At 34.6% G+C, this 17,667-nt stretch overlaps 3 protein-coding genes across 3 annotated transcripts; 2 read left to right on the forward strand and 1 right to left on the reverse strand.

The window, feature by feature from the left end:
- Positions 1 to 589: 589 nt before the first annotated feature.
- On the reverse strand, positions 590 to 2,121 carry LOC147566262 (allene oxide cyclase, chloroplastic-like). The gene is made up of 3 exons (XM_086652746.1): positions 1,518 to 2,121; positions 1,313 to 1,434; positions 590 to 1,193 (listed from the first exon to the last, which is right to left on the reverse strand). Exons 1-3 carry the CDS (start codon positions 1,747 to 1,749, stop codon positions 792 to 794), a joined length of 756 nt encoding a protein of 251 aa, XP_086508872.1. The 5' UTR covers positions 1,750 to 2,121; the 3' UTR covers positions 590 to 791.
- Positions 2,122 to 9,905: 7,784 nt separating this feature from the next.
- LOC147566263 (mediator of RNA polymerase II transcription subunit 25-like) lies at positions 9,906 to 13,293 on the forward strand. The gene is made up of 10 exons (XM_086653993.1): positions 9,906 to 10,003; positions 10,144 to 10,174; positions 10,932 to 10,995; positions 11,161 to 11,291; positions 11,504 to 11,698; positions 12,103 to 12,168; positions 12,314 to 12,518; positions 12,660 to 12,724; positions 12,819 to 13,094; positions 13,234 to 13,293. Exons 1-10 carry the CDS (start codon positions 9,906 to 9,908, stop codon positions 13,291 to 13,293), a joined length of 1,191 nt encoding a protein of 396 aa, XP_086510119.1.
- Positions 13,294 to 13,909: 616 nt separating this feature from the next.
- Positions 13,910 to 16,632, forward strand: LOC147566264 (mediator of RNA polymerase II transcription subunit 25-like). The gene is made up of 4 exons (XM_086668275.1): positions 13,910 to 13,972; positions 14,062 to 14,146; positions 14,669 to 14,755; positions 16,204 to 16,632. The coding sequence occupies exons 1-4, from the start codon at positions 13,929 to 13,931 to the stop codon at positions 16,435 to 16,437; spliced, it is 450 nt and encodes a 149-aa protein (XP_086524401.1). The 5' UTR covers positions 13,910 to 13,928; the 3' UTR covers positions 16,438 to 16,632.
- Positions 16,633 to 17,667: the final 1,035 nt, after the last annotated feature.

Here is a 17,667-nt window from a genome sequence, read left to right on the forward strand (position 1 = left end):
ATAGTGTTGCATTGGAGAAGGACTTGAATTAGAGACACTCAAGTTAGCCACATAGGAAAGAGAATCTCAATTGAGACTCAACACATAAGCCAAATAGAGTTTTTTTTAAGTTTTGCTTTGGAGATGCTCGTATGGTTAATAGAATCTTTCTTGTTTAGTCGACGTCAGACTATATCTTCCTTGTTTAAATTAGTCAATGTAGAACTAAATTTCTTCTCCCATCACTTATCATCTTTTCTGGATGGGCCTACTCCCTCATGCATATGGGCCTACTGCCAACCTTTACACGTTTCAATTCCATTTAGGAGGCCTTCCATGACAATGTGGGCCTACTCCCTCATCTATTTCTTAACAGTTGTTTATCATTTTACCCGACCCGTGAAACAAGATCTGATTTTGATACTCCGTCTCATCCATTTTTAGGTCCTCAAGTCAACTACTGAAACTTGTTTTTTTTTTTCCCCAGTACATTTTAGAGGTTACTTTGTTAGTTTTAACAACCAGTCGTGTGTGCTGTTAGATTTGTTAGTTTGGAACCAATTTTATGGATCCTGTACTTCAAAAAGTCAGACATTGTTGTTAGATCTAATTCAAAACATTAACTTCTTTATCATATCAAACACTGAATATTGTTCAAGATCATTTATAGGTCAAATAACATTACTTTCTCCAACTCATATAAACGTTAAATTAAGTAACCCATCACTCAAAAAAACTGTTACAAACAACAAAGTAGGCAAGTAGCTAGAACTTTATTATTGTTTTTTATTGATTGAAGTAGAACATAAACCCTAATTAGTGAAGTTAGGAATAGTAGCATCCACATGACATTCCTTTGCTAAAGGTGCTGGTTCAACTCCGGGATGGGGATCAACCGGCGTACCCAAAAGTTCAGCTGGAAGATCCGGTATCCCTTTAAGATAAAAAGTATAGAAAAGCTTGAAAGGAAAAATGATCTGTTTCAGTTTTACTTGTCCTGTAACACCTTCAAAAATACCAGATCCACCCGTTACAGCAAGATATGTATCTTCATAAGTTAGATACGATCCTTGTACCGCTATATGACCATAATCTCCGAAATAAAAACTGTATATTGCTTCGTAACGGTCTCCTTTCTTTTCTGGTACATGTTGGATTAAAATACAGAGTCCTGCTGTTATTCCTATTCTCTTCTCCAAATTTCCACTATAGATCTGTTTTCAAAAATTAAATTAATTCAAAGGGTTTACTTTAATTGATGTTTTAAGAAATGGGTTGTGATTAGAAATTGATTTCATTATGAGTTTAGCTATTAATTAGTTAAATTAGTTACCTTGTTGCTGAAAGGAACAAGATCTCCAAGTGAGTTCGTTTCTTTCTTGCTTAATCGGAGGTAAGCTGGACTTCCTCTGTCTCTCTCATTCATTTCATAAACATGAAGTTCTTGAACTTTGGCTGAAACAAAAATCATAAACATTAATTAAGATCCAATAGAAATTACTCTGCAAAATTATGATCCTGAGGAATAAATCACTTACTGGGTTTTGGGGATTCTTCTGATGATGTTTTAGTACTTTGTTTGTTCTCATTTTGTTTGCAAAAGAAAGATCTAGTTGTTATGGATTTTGTGTGCTGAAGATTGGAGAAGTTCTGATGAGTAGTTGGAAATTTGAGGTTTTGGGTTGTGGATGAAAATGATAGAAGTTTCTTGGTCTGTGAGGTTAAAGAGGAGGAGATGACTCTTGCAGTTGAAGTAGCAGAGAAAGCCATTAATGAAAAGGGAGTTCTTCTAGGTTGAGAGAGAAAGTAACAGTAAATGCGCCCAGTATTAGGAGATTTTAGAGAGAGAGAGAGAGAGATAGAGAGTACTCTTATTGGTCCTAATGATGAAGAAGGAAGACTAAACTTCGAGATGTATAAATAAGTAAGGAGATTCAAGGATGGTTCATGGTTGGTGGTTTCGCAAAAGTTGCAGAAAATGGACGGTGGGATCTTCTTTGTCCATGTGAAAGTTTTTTTTTTTTTTGATGAAAGAGTCCATGTGAAAGTTGATTAATGAAATTGACGCTTTGATCTTGGCTGCTGTTGAATTTGATGCACATTTTTTTTTTCAACAGCCACATCATGTAAGCTTTTCCACGTGCCATAATTTTTAAAGTAGGTGTATTATTAGTGTGCCTCTAAAAGCGCCCTGTTTATTTGCCTTTAGTCCATCCTTCTCTTGACCTTCACTCCGACCACATTCGGAATGGCCTGAGTCTAGATTGTTTAAGCCAAACAGAAATGAGACTGAGTTCGAATGTTTTCAGACTGAGTTCGAATGTTTTCAGACTGGTTCAATTCGAGAGCGCTAAGAGAGGAGGCATAAAAGTAAAATAAAACAGGCGCATATCGACAGACAGGGACGTAGGTATGCATGGGCCAGGAGGGGCCATGGCCCCCCTGACCCATACTACTTCCCATCTTAAAACATATTAAGTTATTAAAATATTGTTCCTTTAAACTTAATTAGCCCCTCTTTAATTCAAACCCAACCTAAAACTTAACAAGTCCACTGTATGTTTCTGCCATCCATGACCTTACACAAGTTTCCAACACGGCCTATAGGTCTTAATACGAATGATCTAAGTTTTTTTTTTTTTTTGTTGAACAATGATCTAAGTTGAATGACCTAACTTTTGTAGTCCATAAATTTCTATTATTTCAAATTTCTATTAATTAAAGTTTTTATTATATCAAGTTTTAATTGTTTTTTGTTTGTTAATTTATATTAATTTCAGTTGTGAAGAGAAATCAATTTGAGTCATCCACACTTTGATCTCTCATTTTTTAAAAACAATTTTCTCTCCGTTTGTAATTCGAGAAGATGTAAATTTATTCAAGAAACAGTCTCTCTATCAATCGCCCTCTCCGTTTGTATCTCTCTCTCTTCTCTGCATTTACAAGTTAATTGTATATATTTTTGTAAGTAGACATTTAACTAATGTCTCTAAAATGTATTTTGTGTTGGCACGATTCAAATGGCTAGCAGGAGTAGTCGAATTACTAATTGCGGTCTAAAATAAGTGGCATAAAAAAGATCAACCTTTATTTTATTAGTCTACTTATTGTTCTTAATGTTCTTAATATATACTATTATGTGTAGCATTCATATACTATTTTGTAATTTACAATCTAGGAAATCTCCATTAGTCGGTCAACTTTTAAAAGAAAAAATATGACGGGGCAGAAGAAGATTCACATTCAATACTAAAACTTCAACGATAGATGCGCTCCTACGAAATCTCAAAGAATTGAATCGATATTTGAGTTTAATCATTATGACTTATTTGTGTATAAATATTTTAAATTTAATTTATGAATAAAATAGTTCGGCCCCCTCTTACCAAAAGTTCTGGTTCCGTCCCTGTCGAGAGACGCACCCGTATTATTATTATTATTTTGTTTTTTGAGAATTCGACACCGATCTTTGTTCGTCGTTACAAGGCATTGATGCATCAGAGAGATGAATAACCACGATAACCGCCTAATTTAAACCGAGAATGAAAGAGACCTAAAGGCCGACAACGAAGAGGCCTAAAGTCCGACAAATTATTACATTATTTATAGCCTAAATTACATATGATAAATCTTGATGGCAACTGCTTCCATCGAGACTCGATCCCACGACTTCATGGGCTTAAGAGCGGTGTCCAACCATTACACCAAAAGATGGTGGGCTAATGAATTTAATTTAGCTGCTAACAGATTATAGATTGATGTATTTTTGTTGCAAAGGTTATGGTTTAATTTAGTTTCATTAGACTCAATTATCTCAAATTATGTTATATGAGGAAAAAAATGGGTTAAACTAAAGTAGTAAAATGTGACATAAGGTTGGGTATCCCGGTATCCAAGATCAAATAGTAGTTTGTTTGTAAAAAATGATGCTACGCCCGACCACTTTCCCGACTGAATCTCGGCAAGGTGACGTGTCTTGACCAGATTTAGAGAGAGAAAGTGAAAAGCTCTCTTTAGATCTGGCCGATCACGTCACCAGATCGAGATTCAGTCGGGAAGGTGGTCGGGCATAGCATCAGCTCTGTCTGTTCAAACATTATGGATTGTTTCTTGCTCCGTTGCTGATTTTGGTTTTTGGAAACACAAAAAAAGGAAATGATTCTAATATATGTCAATTTATACCCACTTTACAAGTTGGTGAACTACACCTTCATCCACCCAGTACGGAAGTCAATTGGTGTGGATTGACTTCCACCCAAGGGGAAGGGGCCAAGTTCCTAAGTACAAACACTATGGGTTGTTTCTTGCTCCGTTGCTGGTTTTGTAAACACATGAGACAAGTCAAAGTTAAAGTCTAAGTCAAAGAGTCTATTTTATTTGTTTCCCGATCAATTCACATGCGTGTCAAATAAATATTTTCACACTACCATGGTAATTATTAAAATAATTTTTGGATTTATATATAGACTAAAAATTGGCACTTAATACCACATTTAATCTACTATAATATTAAAAAAATTATTTCTTTTTTAGCCCCTACTTTTTTGTTTCCCCAATTGCCCTATTTTACAAAAATAATATTTTAAATACAAAATTGACCCAGTTTCAAATTCGAGTTAACTCATTTTTAAATTTAGGTTAATTCTCAAAAAAATTCTAATTATTGTAGAACAAACTAGGGAGTCAAAATGGAACTCATTAAAAAAAAAAGTAAAACACCTCATCTCTCCTCCATTTTATCACCTCTCTCCTCCGCATCATCTCTCGCCACCTCATCATCTTCTCCGACAAAGGTCGCTGGCCGGCCAAAATTTCCAGCGACCTTCAAACTTTATTTTTATTTAATTTTTCTCTCTAACCTCCCACTCTCTAATCCCTCTCTCTAATCTCCCTCTCTATAGCTTCGACGAAGAAACCAGACCTTCAAGGTCTGGTCTGATACCGGACTTGGAAATTTTAGAGCAGGATCAATATGGGTTTTAGTTGGAGTTGGATTAGGTGAAAATTTAGGACTTTTTAATTTCTTCACACTATCTTCTAACATAGCTAATGCACCTAAATCTTCTTTCCCACCTGATAATATCAAATGCTAGGAATTGATTACTTGAGTTGGAGAAACTGATGAAACTTGGTTATTAAAAGAAATTTCGGAACAGAATCTAGGATCAATCATAGTAAGAGGTGATGCTTCCTGGTAAGAAGAAGAAAAACACCCATCAACACCACCACCACCACCACCACCATAGCTCCGGTGATCAGAAGGACCCCTTTTGCGGTGGTTTTGATGATGAAAAGAACAAAGGGTAGGAGGAGGAGGAGATGAGAAGGTAAAGATGAAATTGGTGAAATAGAAGAAATGGGTTTTGGTAAAGAATGAAAATTAGGACAAGCCAACAACCCTTGGTTGGAGCGGTAAGAGGTATAATTTTCCACCTTAGAGGTCAAGGGTTCGAGGCACATACTGAACAATTAAAAAAAATAAAAATTAAGACAAGTTCCTCTTTGAGATGTTCAGAAGCAGTTCTAGATGGGTTTGAAGCTGAAAAAGTAGAATCACAAAGTAAACATCTTAGTTTAACAACTTAGGGTAAACCAGTATCAGAATTATGAACAAGTAATGGTTCAAGGTGAGTCCAATACCAAGCTCTTTTTCCTTTAATGACTTTATTTCTAAATGCTACTAATCCTTCATACCTTTTATTAACAGATTTTATTAATAAATCACCAGCTGACTCTTGAATTGAAGTGTTGTTGTTACAGTATTTGCAGCAGCAATCACCATTGTTGAAGAACTAAAAACTACTTGAAGGAGTTTTTTTTTTCTGGGGTTCTGGGTTTTTTGCTCTGAAATTACACTTCCATTAGTTCTACGACTCTTTCCTTGCATTTAACAGGAAAGCTGTCGGTGGTGGCTGAAATTCCAATTGAAAGAGATTAGAGAAAGAAAAAAAAAAAAAAAAAAATTAAAGGTCGCCAAAAATTTTGGCCGGTCGGGAACCTTCGCCGGAAAAGATGATGAGGTGGTGTGAGATGATGTAGAGGAGAGAGGTGATGAAATGGAGGAGAGATGAGGTGTTTTATTTTATTTTTTTAATTAAAATCCATTTTGGCCCCCTAATTTGTTCTTAAATAATTAAGATTTTTTGAGAATTAACCCAAATTTAAAAGGCGACCAATTTTGAATTTAGAAAATCATTTTTATAAGAAACGCAATTATAGAAACAAAAAAATTGACAAAGAAAGTTAACTTACGGTGTTAACAAAAGGGGACCAAATTTGAATTTACGAAAAGTAGGGGGTCATAAAGGAAGCAAGTCACAAAGTAGGTGGCCAAAAAGGAAATAACTCGTATTAAAAAAATATTTCAAAAAAAAAAAAAAAAATTCAAAATAGATATCTAATCCAAAACAACCAATCTCCATAACAAACACAAATCTCTATAACACATATTTTTCTCTAATACCAATTATAACCTTCTATATAAAACGTTCAAAATCACCTTTTCAACTAATAATCTCAAGAAATTTCTCTATTTCCTAATCTCAATTTCTCTCTCTTATCAAAAGACCGGGTGAATGAGTTCCCCTTCCACCACTTTTTCTTTCTAAAAATATCTTATCAAAGGCGTTTCGTAAGGGAGATTGTTGTTGGGGAGCTATTATGGTTGGGGAACTATAAATCTATATAACAAAACAACATGGGGTTAGTGCTGTCTATATAACAAAACAACATGGGGTTAGTGCTGACTAGGACAAAATAAATGCAAGCTGACTGGGACAAAATTAATACTACATCTTATTTGAATCCCAACCTTTGAGTGTCAACCCTTGAATCCTAACCATTAGACCACTCTTGAATGGGTGAAACCTTGCAATTAAATAATAGTTGTTTTACTTCCCAACTCCCAACTCTTCCTACGCCCTTTCACATTTGAAATATTTAGGTTTTGGTGTAGGAAAACCATATACCTCCATATTTATCTATAGTACTAGAAGCGAATTACAATGGATGGAAATAAATAACGTAGATATAGAAATAATCCTAATTCTAATATATTCATATCTTGGAGATACATATGAGAATATTTCCTTTGAACTTCTTGGGTAAGAATATTTGACTTGAATACCTCTATGTCGAAGTCGGTTCCGGCGTTGTAAGTTTGTAGGGGATTTATTGTAGATGAATTGACGTTTATAGAGTTTAGGGTAAGTGAATTGAAGTTTGTAGGGGTTTAGGATAGATGAATTGAAGTTTGTAAGGGTTTATGGTAGATGAATTGAAGTTTGTAGGGGTTTAGGTTATTTGAATTGATTTTATATAGGTTGGTAGTTGAATTGAATGGATTACATTTCAAAAATAAAACTAAGAATATGGGAGTTGGGAGTTGGGTTCGAATTCGCGCCATTTTAAAATCTGTCCAGTAGACCATCCGTGTCTACCATCAAGCCACACTCTAATTTTTTTATAACTATACACGATCACTTAAATATACACTTAAAGACACATGCATTTCAAAAAAAAAAAATTAAATGCTTAAGGTGGGCTTCGAACTCATATAACCTAAGGTCAAATTGATTTAAAATACATGTCTTAACCATTACGCCAAAATCTTCTTCATGTCATTTGTAGACATCATTCTATACATAACTATTTACGCCTACATATATTAAAAACAAAAAAATATTACTACCACTACATTTTTCTTTCGGGAGGATCGAGAGGGTGCGGCCGCACCCCCATAGATCCGCCCCTGCACCTATCCCGTTTCTATCGCCGGGAAAAACGAATCCAAATCCCTTTGACTACTTAGACTAAATAAATAGTAGATTCGAAGCTCTAACCATTCTACATGCCGCGTTATTCTCAAGTTTTCAAAGCTTTTACGATTTTATTGTCTTTTGCTGGTCTACGTCAGAGTTTCTATTTGTCAATTTGTTTACTTTCAAGTTGGTCGCAAAGGTTGCTGGTGTCCTCATACTGAATTGCTCTCATTATTTATGGAGCATATAAGTGTTTTAAGTCTCTATATGTTTAAAAAAGAAATGTTGAAATCAGAGTATCATTAATGAGGGAACTTGAACATTTATTTGTTAAAAGTAAAAATAAACTATAAACCTAGATAGAATTTTAGGTCACATCTTACGTGGCAAAATCTTTCCATTTCTAAAAAGTAAAGATTCAACTCACTTCACTCTTGGCTTCAACTTTTCTCTTTCAAAAACATAAAGAGTTAATGCCTCCAAAAAAATAAATGGCAAATTCTTAATTAATTACTCACCATAATGCTAGGTTTATCACTTTAAATCATAAATGACCTAATTACTTTTGGCTATTTTTTTTTGGTTCTTAAATTCTCACAAATTTCTTTTCGACCTTCTATATTTCGTAAATTCAATATTAGTCACTTTTTGTTGAAGTTCTTATTAGACCATTAAACATCTTCTTTGTATTTTAAAAGTATCGTTATTGTGTTGTCTGTCTTTAATTTTTTTCATTTATTATTGTATCCCTCTGTATTTCACCATTTTATCTTCTCTCTCCAACTTTCTTGCCATCTCTTTCGCTATATTCTACTCCCTCAGTCCCAAACTTTTGAAGGGAACATCATTAATTAGAGTTTGACTTTCAAAAATAACATGGATTCCAATTGTATCCTCATTAACTTTTTTAATTTACAATGAAAAAGTTGAACTTAGTTTTAAATAGAGTTGTCATTAAATATATAATAGTGGGTATTATTGGAAAGAGCGAAAAATTAGTTTCTTTATTTTTAGAAATAGGACACTAAAATGGGACAACCTAAAATAGAAATTAGGTCATTCAATTTGGGACGGAGGGAGTACCATTTTTCTTCTTTCAATTTCTAATAATTAAGGTGGAAGTTCTCAAGGAATTAAAACTAGTTCAATATTTCTGATTGAGAAAGGGAACAATATCCTTCTCCGATAAAACAATCTTATTCATTCGAGAAGGGCGTGTACCTCATTTCTCTAAAAAAAGCCCCCTGCAAAAGGGAAACCCCTCTTAGTCAAGGAGACCTGTCCCCTTGTAGAGATGAAAAGTCCCTCCGAGCGAAGGGATTTGTTCCCCGGAAAGGGACACCCCCCTCTACGTTGAGGGAGTATTTTTATTTGGGTGAGGAGATTTGTCCTTCCCACGTAAACAAGCTTGTCAGAGAAGGGCGACAATCACCTTTTACGATAGAGTTTCCCCGGAGAAAGAGCAATAGAATAGTTTCAAAGAAAATTTTAGCGACCTCTGTCAACGAAAAAAATAATGAAATAGAAGATGGTAAAAAGAAAATAAGGAGCATGATTGAAATTCTTCTAAACAATAAGGGTATTTTGGAAATGTAATAATGGTGTGTAATAGATGGAGCTCTAATCAAAGAGGGCCAAATTTGAAATTAAGAAAAGCAGGGGGGCAAAAACAGAAACCAGTCACAAATAGGCGGTCAAAAAGCGATTTCTGTTATTATAGGAAGGTGTGGACCAGCCTTCTCGGCTGCTAATGATACTGTCCGCTTTGGCACACCAGGGCCTCACGGTTTTAAAAGGCCTCTCTAGGTAAGGGTGCTTAACCTCTTAATAGGAGCACCACACTCCGTCCCACCACCAAACAACAATTTTTACCTTTATTACTCCCTAAAAAAAATTCTTTCTATTGAAACAACAATAAACTTACATAGTAGAAGAAGAACAAATGGCTAATAAATGACAGAATCAGAAAAAATCATTTAATATTCTCTAAATATTTATGAAGTTACTAAATCAAAACATTTTTTTATTCATTTCATTGAAATCAAAATCCTATTAGATTCCAATTCTTAAGTCTATATATTGAAGAGAAGTAATCCCTTCTTATCTACTCATTTCATCAAGGTTCAAAAGATTAAGAACAAGAGCAAGAAGAATTTGATTTCAGTAATGGCAGAAAAACAGTTGATTGTTGTTATTGAGGGAACTCCAGCTATGGGTCCTTACTGGAATACCATTCTCAAAGATTATCTGGAAAAGATTATTAGGTTCTTAACTCACTCTCTTTGTTCTTGCTCTTGATGGAGTTGATCTAAATCTTTTTTAATCTTTATTGATTGAAAGGTTAATTTTTTTATTTTTATCTTAATTGATTTCTTCACTTAGATTTTGTTTTGTTTGTGAACAGGAGATTTTGTGCTAGTGATAAATCAGCACAGGTATATTTTTCATGGATACCAAACATATTATATTGGGAAAATTTAATTTGACTAATTATAAATTTGTGGGGTTTTAATTTGTTTTGATAGGGTTATTAGGGTTTAATGTCATGAAAATATTATAAAAATGAATTTACTTTCTTCACAAATGTCATGAAAATATTTTTAAAACTTAATAAAAACAAGAAAAAAGGAAAAAAAATTAGGTTCCAAGGGTTGTGAGAGGCAAAAAGGTGGAGCATGAAGGAGTTAAAAATTAATAGAGTTCAGGGTGAGACCGGGTTGGATGGAAGTTTTTTCTTTTAAGGCAAATAGTTTGTCTAAAGAAAAACGATAAAAGAGGCTACAATAGTAGACCTACTTCCAGACCTAAATAAGAATCTACTGTCCATTTAGAGTGAAAAATTCATCAAGAAAAAGAGAGTTGACTCTGAAAATGGAGACTGTATATTTCGTGTAGGTCTAGACTAGGCTTTGCCTTGGTTTTTTCTAGTATTACTCTTGTCTAAATTTGTAATTAGTCTTAGCAAACCTAAACTTTTAAGATTAATATTCGAAATTTAAATTCTGGATTCTTGTATATTTCCAAGTAAACCAATAAACCATATCCATGGATACCCACTTCTCTCTGTACAAACTTAATATAAGAATTTAAAGCTTCAGATTCTATAGGCTATCTCTCGTGATATAGCTATATCACTATTTGTATTGAACTTGTTAATATAATGAGGTTTGATGTTATCTCTCTGAACTGCAGAATCCTTTGGGCTCAATGGTTGAACTCTCCTACGTGACTTTCAATGGTCATGGATATCTTGGAGGTATTTCAACATTCTTCAAGGCCTATATTTTTAAACACATTTACTTTCATTGCTAAAGTTCAACTTAAGCATTCTTTTCACTTCATCTCCTTTACTCATAACGCGACTTTAGTACCTTATTGTCATCGTCTTTCTTTTCATTCTCTTGCCTTATTCTTGAATCAGAGGCGTCAGTACGTAGAAATGTATGGAAAAGAGATGTTAATCTCTTCTTGGAGGAGCTCTCTACCACGTCTTTCTGTGGCGGTGGTGTTAGTGGCTCTTTAATAGGAGAAGGGCTCGCGGATGCACTTGCGGTGCGTATTTTCTTTATCACTATATGTGTATGTATATATATGTATTCGTCCTTATGTGGTTATGTCGTGTAATTAGGGTTTTCAGGTTTAATGGTGGTGATTGAGTATGAGCTTTGTATGTGTCGGGTTCTGACATGTAGTTTTTTGAAAAATCGGTTATGTTGTTAATCTTTTTATACTAAATTTGATTCTCTTCATGATGTAAAATGCAGAAATTCCGTTTATTTTCTTATGATCCAAAAAAAGGGAACGTTCGCAAACATGTCATTCTTGTAGCTGCGAGTGACCCATATCCATTGCCCACCCTTGTGTATGTGCCAGAGATATCAACTTTGGGTCAGACTACAATAGGCAATCCCACACGTTCGCTCGCAGATGCTCATACAGTTGCTAGAAAATATGCTCAGGTAATACAACGTTTTTGTAGCTTCATTTTCAAGTGTTATAATCGTTGATCAAAAACTCGTTATGACTATGGAGATGGTGTGCGCAAATTGAAGATTGTCAATATTTATGAATTTATGGTTCTTTCCTTGTTTACTTGTTTCATAAACCAAAGATATATTGACAACACAAGTGTGAGGAAAACTACGGAGTACTTCTATTGATACAACAAACTTACAAAAATTATACAACAAATTCAATTTTAATTTTGTTGCCAAGTTTTTCTTTAACAAGTTTGGAACCGCAAAAATATTAAACGATAATGAGGTGGAATAATCGTGTCCACAAAAAAAGATTTTAATGCATATTGATTGTAATTTGGTTGTATAAATAGCTATTCTTAACGCATTAATGATTCTGATTGCAGGCTGACGTTTCTCTATCGGTAATATCTCCAGCACAACTACCAAAGCTGAGAGAGATATACAATCTGGTATTAATTCGAAGACCTATGAAATTTCCTTTCAATTCATACTTCCTAGTTTCATTTCGTTTTGATTGTATTTCAATCACATCTGTTAATGAACAAAATTCTTCTTGGTAATGACTTTTTGCTTCTTTTATGTTTGTAAATGTAGGCAAAGCATAATCCCCAAGCGGTAGATCTTCCATTCAATACACCTGAGACCCCTGACTTTCTTGTGTTAATCTCTGAAAGCTTCCGTGATGCTCGTGCTTCTCTAAGCCGCTCCGGATTAACAAACATGGCACCCAATCAAAGTCATTCACAGATGAATGCAGTTTGGGGTTCCCAGGGTTCCCCCTCAACGGCAATCCCTTCTGGTTGTTCAACTCTTTATTTTCGCTACTTTTACTCATATATATATATAAATATACATATAAGATGGACTTGGATTCTTTAGGTGACTGTATACTCAAATTGACATAAATTAATGTGTTGAAGCTGTTTTCTTGTGTTAACAGTGAACATACCGATGATGAATCGTCAAACGACTCCTCTTCAAAATACTTCCAATGCCTTGACAATGGTATGCTTATGGCTTGAAATATGTTTTGAGAGTATCTTAGTTATTTTGATACCTTGTGTGTGAGAGAAGTTATTGAACTCAACTTTCTATTTAGGGACTAAATCCCGCTTCTACTAGTGATGCTTCGGGGTCTACTTTCCCTATTTTTCCCTCTGTCAATGATGCTTCTCAGATGATTCGTCAGGGACTGAAACCTACTGCTGCTGAGCCGTCAGGCCGGTCACAACCTTCACTTCGAACGGACCCATCAAGTTCTTCTTTCGGGGTCCGGAGAAGCGTTCCTACTACTTCAAAGGCTAGTGTTCCAAGGGAAGAGGAGACACCCCCAGCTACTCAATCCAGTCGTGAAAGATACATTAGAATGTGGGAGGTAATTAAATACCAATTTGCCTTTGCTGTCTTATTCTTGTCTGTGTTATTAGGTCTTGTTTTTAAACTTCCAATCTTAGACTTGAGCGTATACATAATTGTCTACATTAAATCAATTGATTCACTATATATGTATGCAGGGACCCTTATATGCATCTCACCGAGGAGAACCCTTGTTCATCTCCAAACTAGAAGTATGATTCTGGTTCATGTAGTATTTTTTTTCTTTATCATATGTACAAAAATAGTTCGTTCTAATTTCAATTTGGTAATGTTGTTACGCTTTTTACAACATAAATTTCATTTCATGTTACAGGCGTACATGATTTCCACGTCATCTGCTACGTAAGTCTCCTAGACTATATCCGCCTTAAGATAGTATATAAATTAGGAAACCTAGATCTCTACTTTGCCTCATATAGCTAGTTGAAGCCACCAACTTTCACCTACTTTGTTTAGTTAATTATTTGAAAAAAATTAAATGTAGCTAATGTTGTTTCAGAGTTCAGACTTTACAATTTCATATTTGGAGTTGCAATAAAATGATTTTTTAAGCTCCAGGCCTCTTTTTCTTTTTAAGATGTTTAAAGTTTGCAGATTATTTGACATTTCACTAAAACTAAACTCACTAAACCTATTTTATCCTTTTTGAGTCATCCTACTATTGTTTTCGAGATCTCAAGATGAGTCCATAAAATGTTGGTAATAATCTGTGACATTATCGAGAAACTTAAGTAGGTGCAAATTTGTTTTATTGTTGACATATTTTTCATTTGTTTTCCTCTTGACACATTCTTATAAATGTTTCAGGTTTTCCAAGGATTGGCCACAGGCGATGCACATTATTAGGGTTTTACGTCCGGAGGATATGCATCCTGAGTACTTTCCTGACATCATGTCTAATTTATTCTCATATATGCATGCTCAAGTATTTTCCTTTATGTTAACTAAAGTTTACTTCATAACAGGGATTTTTCTACAAAAGGAGATACTCTAATTTTTAGGGCTGTCAGGAAACATCAATTTCTAGAACGGCTGCGAGAAAACCAGTTTGTGAGTAGTTATTTAAATAGTACCAATTTCATAATAGCTTCTTTTCAGAAGTTTTTTGTACTTGCCTTGATTTGACAATTTGAAATCCTACACCTTCACACTTAGAAGCACTATCTATAACTAATATTTACATGTTACGTATTATGAGAATGTTTCAACAAAAAAAAAAGAAGAAAAAAAAGAATGTTGCAAGTCCTACTTTCTTAGTTAGGGTATTCTTATGACAAAAAATTTTGTGGGCAAAAAGTGGAAGGGTGTAACATTGGTAGGTTAAAGCACGGGTAGGTTTTGCGCGCACATCATATGTATATAGATAACTTTGGCGATATTTTATCTCATAATATGAAATCAAGCTATCCGATACACATTATACATATTAAGTTAGTCAATTCCATCAACAAGTATGATGTATTAGTTATGTATTAGTTGTCATTTTTTATTATGTTTCTATATGAATATGTTAGTACTGTCATTTGTTCAAGAGTAGTTCCTAATGTCAAGTCTTGTTCGCTATGAATTCAGACTGCAGTCATCCCACTGCCTCTTCATACGTTGTTGCTAACTGTTCCGGATAAAGACAACATTTTGAAAGGAGTTCTTTTACCTCCGGTAAGTTTATGTAATTAATTTTATCCTCTTTTTCTCATGTAAATGCACGATTCTTTTTTTTTTTTTTTTCAATCTTAACTTTGACATCAAAGTCTTATGTGGTCTTTGATTATACACGTATCGTCTCTATCCGATCACTCGATGTGAATCTAATTTGATTATCAGAAATACAATAATCACTTGAGTTTATTTCACATATTCCCATATTGGTGTCTTAATATAGACATATTTCATGTCTAGTTTGAGGGTTTAGAACCAACTATTAGACATACGAACCAAAAATCCCAAAATAAATATTATGATATCTAACAGGAGATAACTTAGAGCATCTCCAATGCAATACTCTATCTTAAAAACTTTGAGTACCACATATGATTTTTATTGTTTTCTCTTAAAAACTCTCTCCAATGCAACACTCTATTTGGATCTCCAAGATGGCGTGTAGAGGGTGGAATAGAGATATCTCTAGAGTGTCCTCTTGAGATATCTCTAATTGTCCAACTCATCAATATTTGATTTTCAACTAATAGAAATCGAGTCATCTATATTTTCTAAATAACTAATTATTTATTTACAAAAATAACTAAGCCACATAAGTAAATACGACAAGTTTAGAGCATCTCCAATGCAAATCTCAATCATAGAAACTCAGAGTGCCACTTAGAACTTTTAGAGTTTTTATCTTCAAATTCATCTCCAATGCAAAACTCAATTCAAATCTCCAAGATGACGTGTCAGGAATGGAGATATCTCAAGAGGACACTCCGTTTCTAGAGTGTCCTCTTGAGTTATCTCTAAGTGCCAACTCAATATTTTCATATATTTTAATGAAAAAAATATGTCACATAACCAATTTTAGGAATTTTAGAGTGTTGCATTGGAGAAGTCCTTCGAATAGAGGATCTCAATCTTGACAAATAGGAAAAAGAAAAATTAGAGATTGACATTTGAATCTCGACACATAGGATTTTTAGAGTTTCTTTTGGGTTTTGCATTGGAGATGCTCTTAGAGTTTTGCATTGGAGGCGCAAAAAAATTGAGGATCTCTATTGGAACTTGACACATAAAATGAATAGAGTTTTTTTTTGAATTTTGCATTGGAGATGCTCTTAGATCTCAAGTAAGATTTCAAATTTAAATGCAACAAAACAAACAGATATCATATTACTTTCCATATCCTAAACTTACAAAATTTGATCTAAATCTTATACTGAAAAGAATTTAAGGGAGAATCCTGAAGTTTCTTACTACTAAATCTTATATTGGAAGTCTTACGATTTACGACCTGAATTTTAAAACCACAAGACTGGCTATTGAACTCTAAGACCATAAAGAGTTCTTGATCTTAATTAAGTTTTTGAATTTTAAAACCACAAGATTGGCTATTGAACTCTAAGACCATGAAGAGTTCTTGATCTTAATTAAGTTTTTGCCATGACGGCTACCAGGATATTGTTGTGTATAAGTCGAAGACATCGAACCAGCAAAAACAAGGGGAACCACAGAATCAGCAGCAGCAGCAGCAGCAGCAGCAGCAGCAGCAGCAGCAGCAGCAGCAGCAGCAGCAGCAGCAGCAGCAGCAGCAGCAGCAGCAGCAGCAGCAGCAGCAGCAGCAGCAGCAGCAGGAGATGGTTAGTAGAGTGACGGGTCAAGGACAAGATGAAGGCCCAAACAGGTCATAGCTGTTGTCATAGACAGAATTTGGTTATATTACTAGTGGAGAGAGAGAGAGAGAATTTGGTTACAGATTTTTGTAATGTTTAGTCACCAGTGGTGAGAGCCCTCTACGGGAAACTATGTGAACAGTTTTTGGTGTTGGGGGGGTTATTCCCTAGCGTAAAAGGAGTCTGATGTTAGACTATTCATATGTGTTGCTATCTCTAGTTTTTATTACTAGGTAATTTTTGTCTCAACATTACAGGGGTGGCCCTGGGCCAAAGCGAACAAAACGTCGCTTCGGGCCACCAGCTTTTAGGGGCCACCAAAGACATTAATTTCTTTAGGAAATATACAAGAAGCCCAACTCTCTAAGAAAATTATAAGGGCCCATTTAACAAATGTTAAGTAAAAAGGGCCACCAAATTTGATGATCTTTAAATGAATGGTGGGCCCAACAGTTTGTTTGACATGAAAAAAACCTAAAGCAAAAAGACTCTGCAGTACAATTGAGGAAATGATCTCATTCCTATACAAGATTGGGTGGGGAGGTGTATCCGGTGCGGTCACACCGAACCCCCCTACCGAAGGGCATCTTCTAGTAAAATTAACTACTAGTGAGTATAACCTAATTCATGTGTTATTTTCATTGAGGTAATTATAGCTGAGTTCGTGTAGAGTTCATATCCCACTTAAGATATCATGGGTTCAATCTCTCCTACAATCTAATTTTTTGGTAGTGTTCACTTCATCTCCCTCTCTTTATTTTGCTTACTCGTGTTCTCTCTAGTTACTTCACTTACTAAACGTTCTCCCATCGTCTCCTTATTAAGTATAAATGTTTCTTGATCAATTTCTATATAATATCATATGCGACAAATAACTATATATCTTGTTATTTTTCAAGTATCTAACTCATTTTCTTTTTCTGAAGATTGGTCGGATATTTCTCCATCGAGGGAAATTTGGAGTCACTTTAGAACCTTATGGTTCTGCTCCTAGGAAGTCCAAAATCTTCAGTGAAGGTTTTGTTGGAAATTTTCAACATTGAAATGTTGGGAGCCTCTAACAGTGGCAACGAATGAGTATGATACCCATCTGAATGAATGCAAAGTTCCATCAAATGGACACAACCCTTGTGAATGGATGTATATCCATTATAATTTATCTCTTGATGCCTTATAAATTAATTGGCTCAACCATTTGGATTGAATAATCCAACGACCTACTCTCAATTTCTCTATATCTCTATTTTG

Source organism: Eschscholzia californica, unplaced genomic scaffold, assembly GCF_041429995.1.
Source record: "Eschscholzia californica isolate CP2 unplaced genomic scaffold, dmEscCali1.0.p SCAF_1, whole genome shotgun sequence".
NCBI lineage: Eukaryota > Viridiplantae > Streptophyta > Magnoliopsida > Ranunculales > Papaveraceae > Eschscholzia > Eschscholzia californica.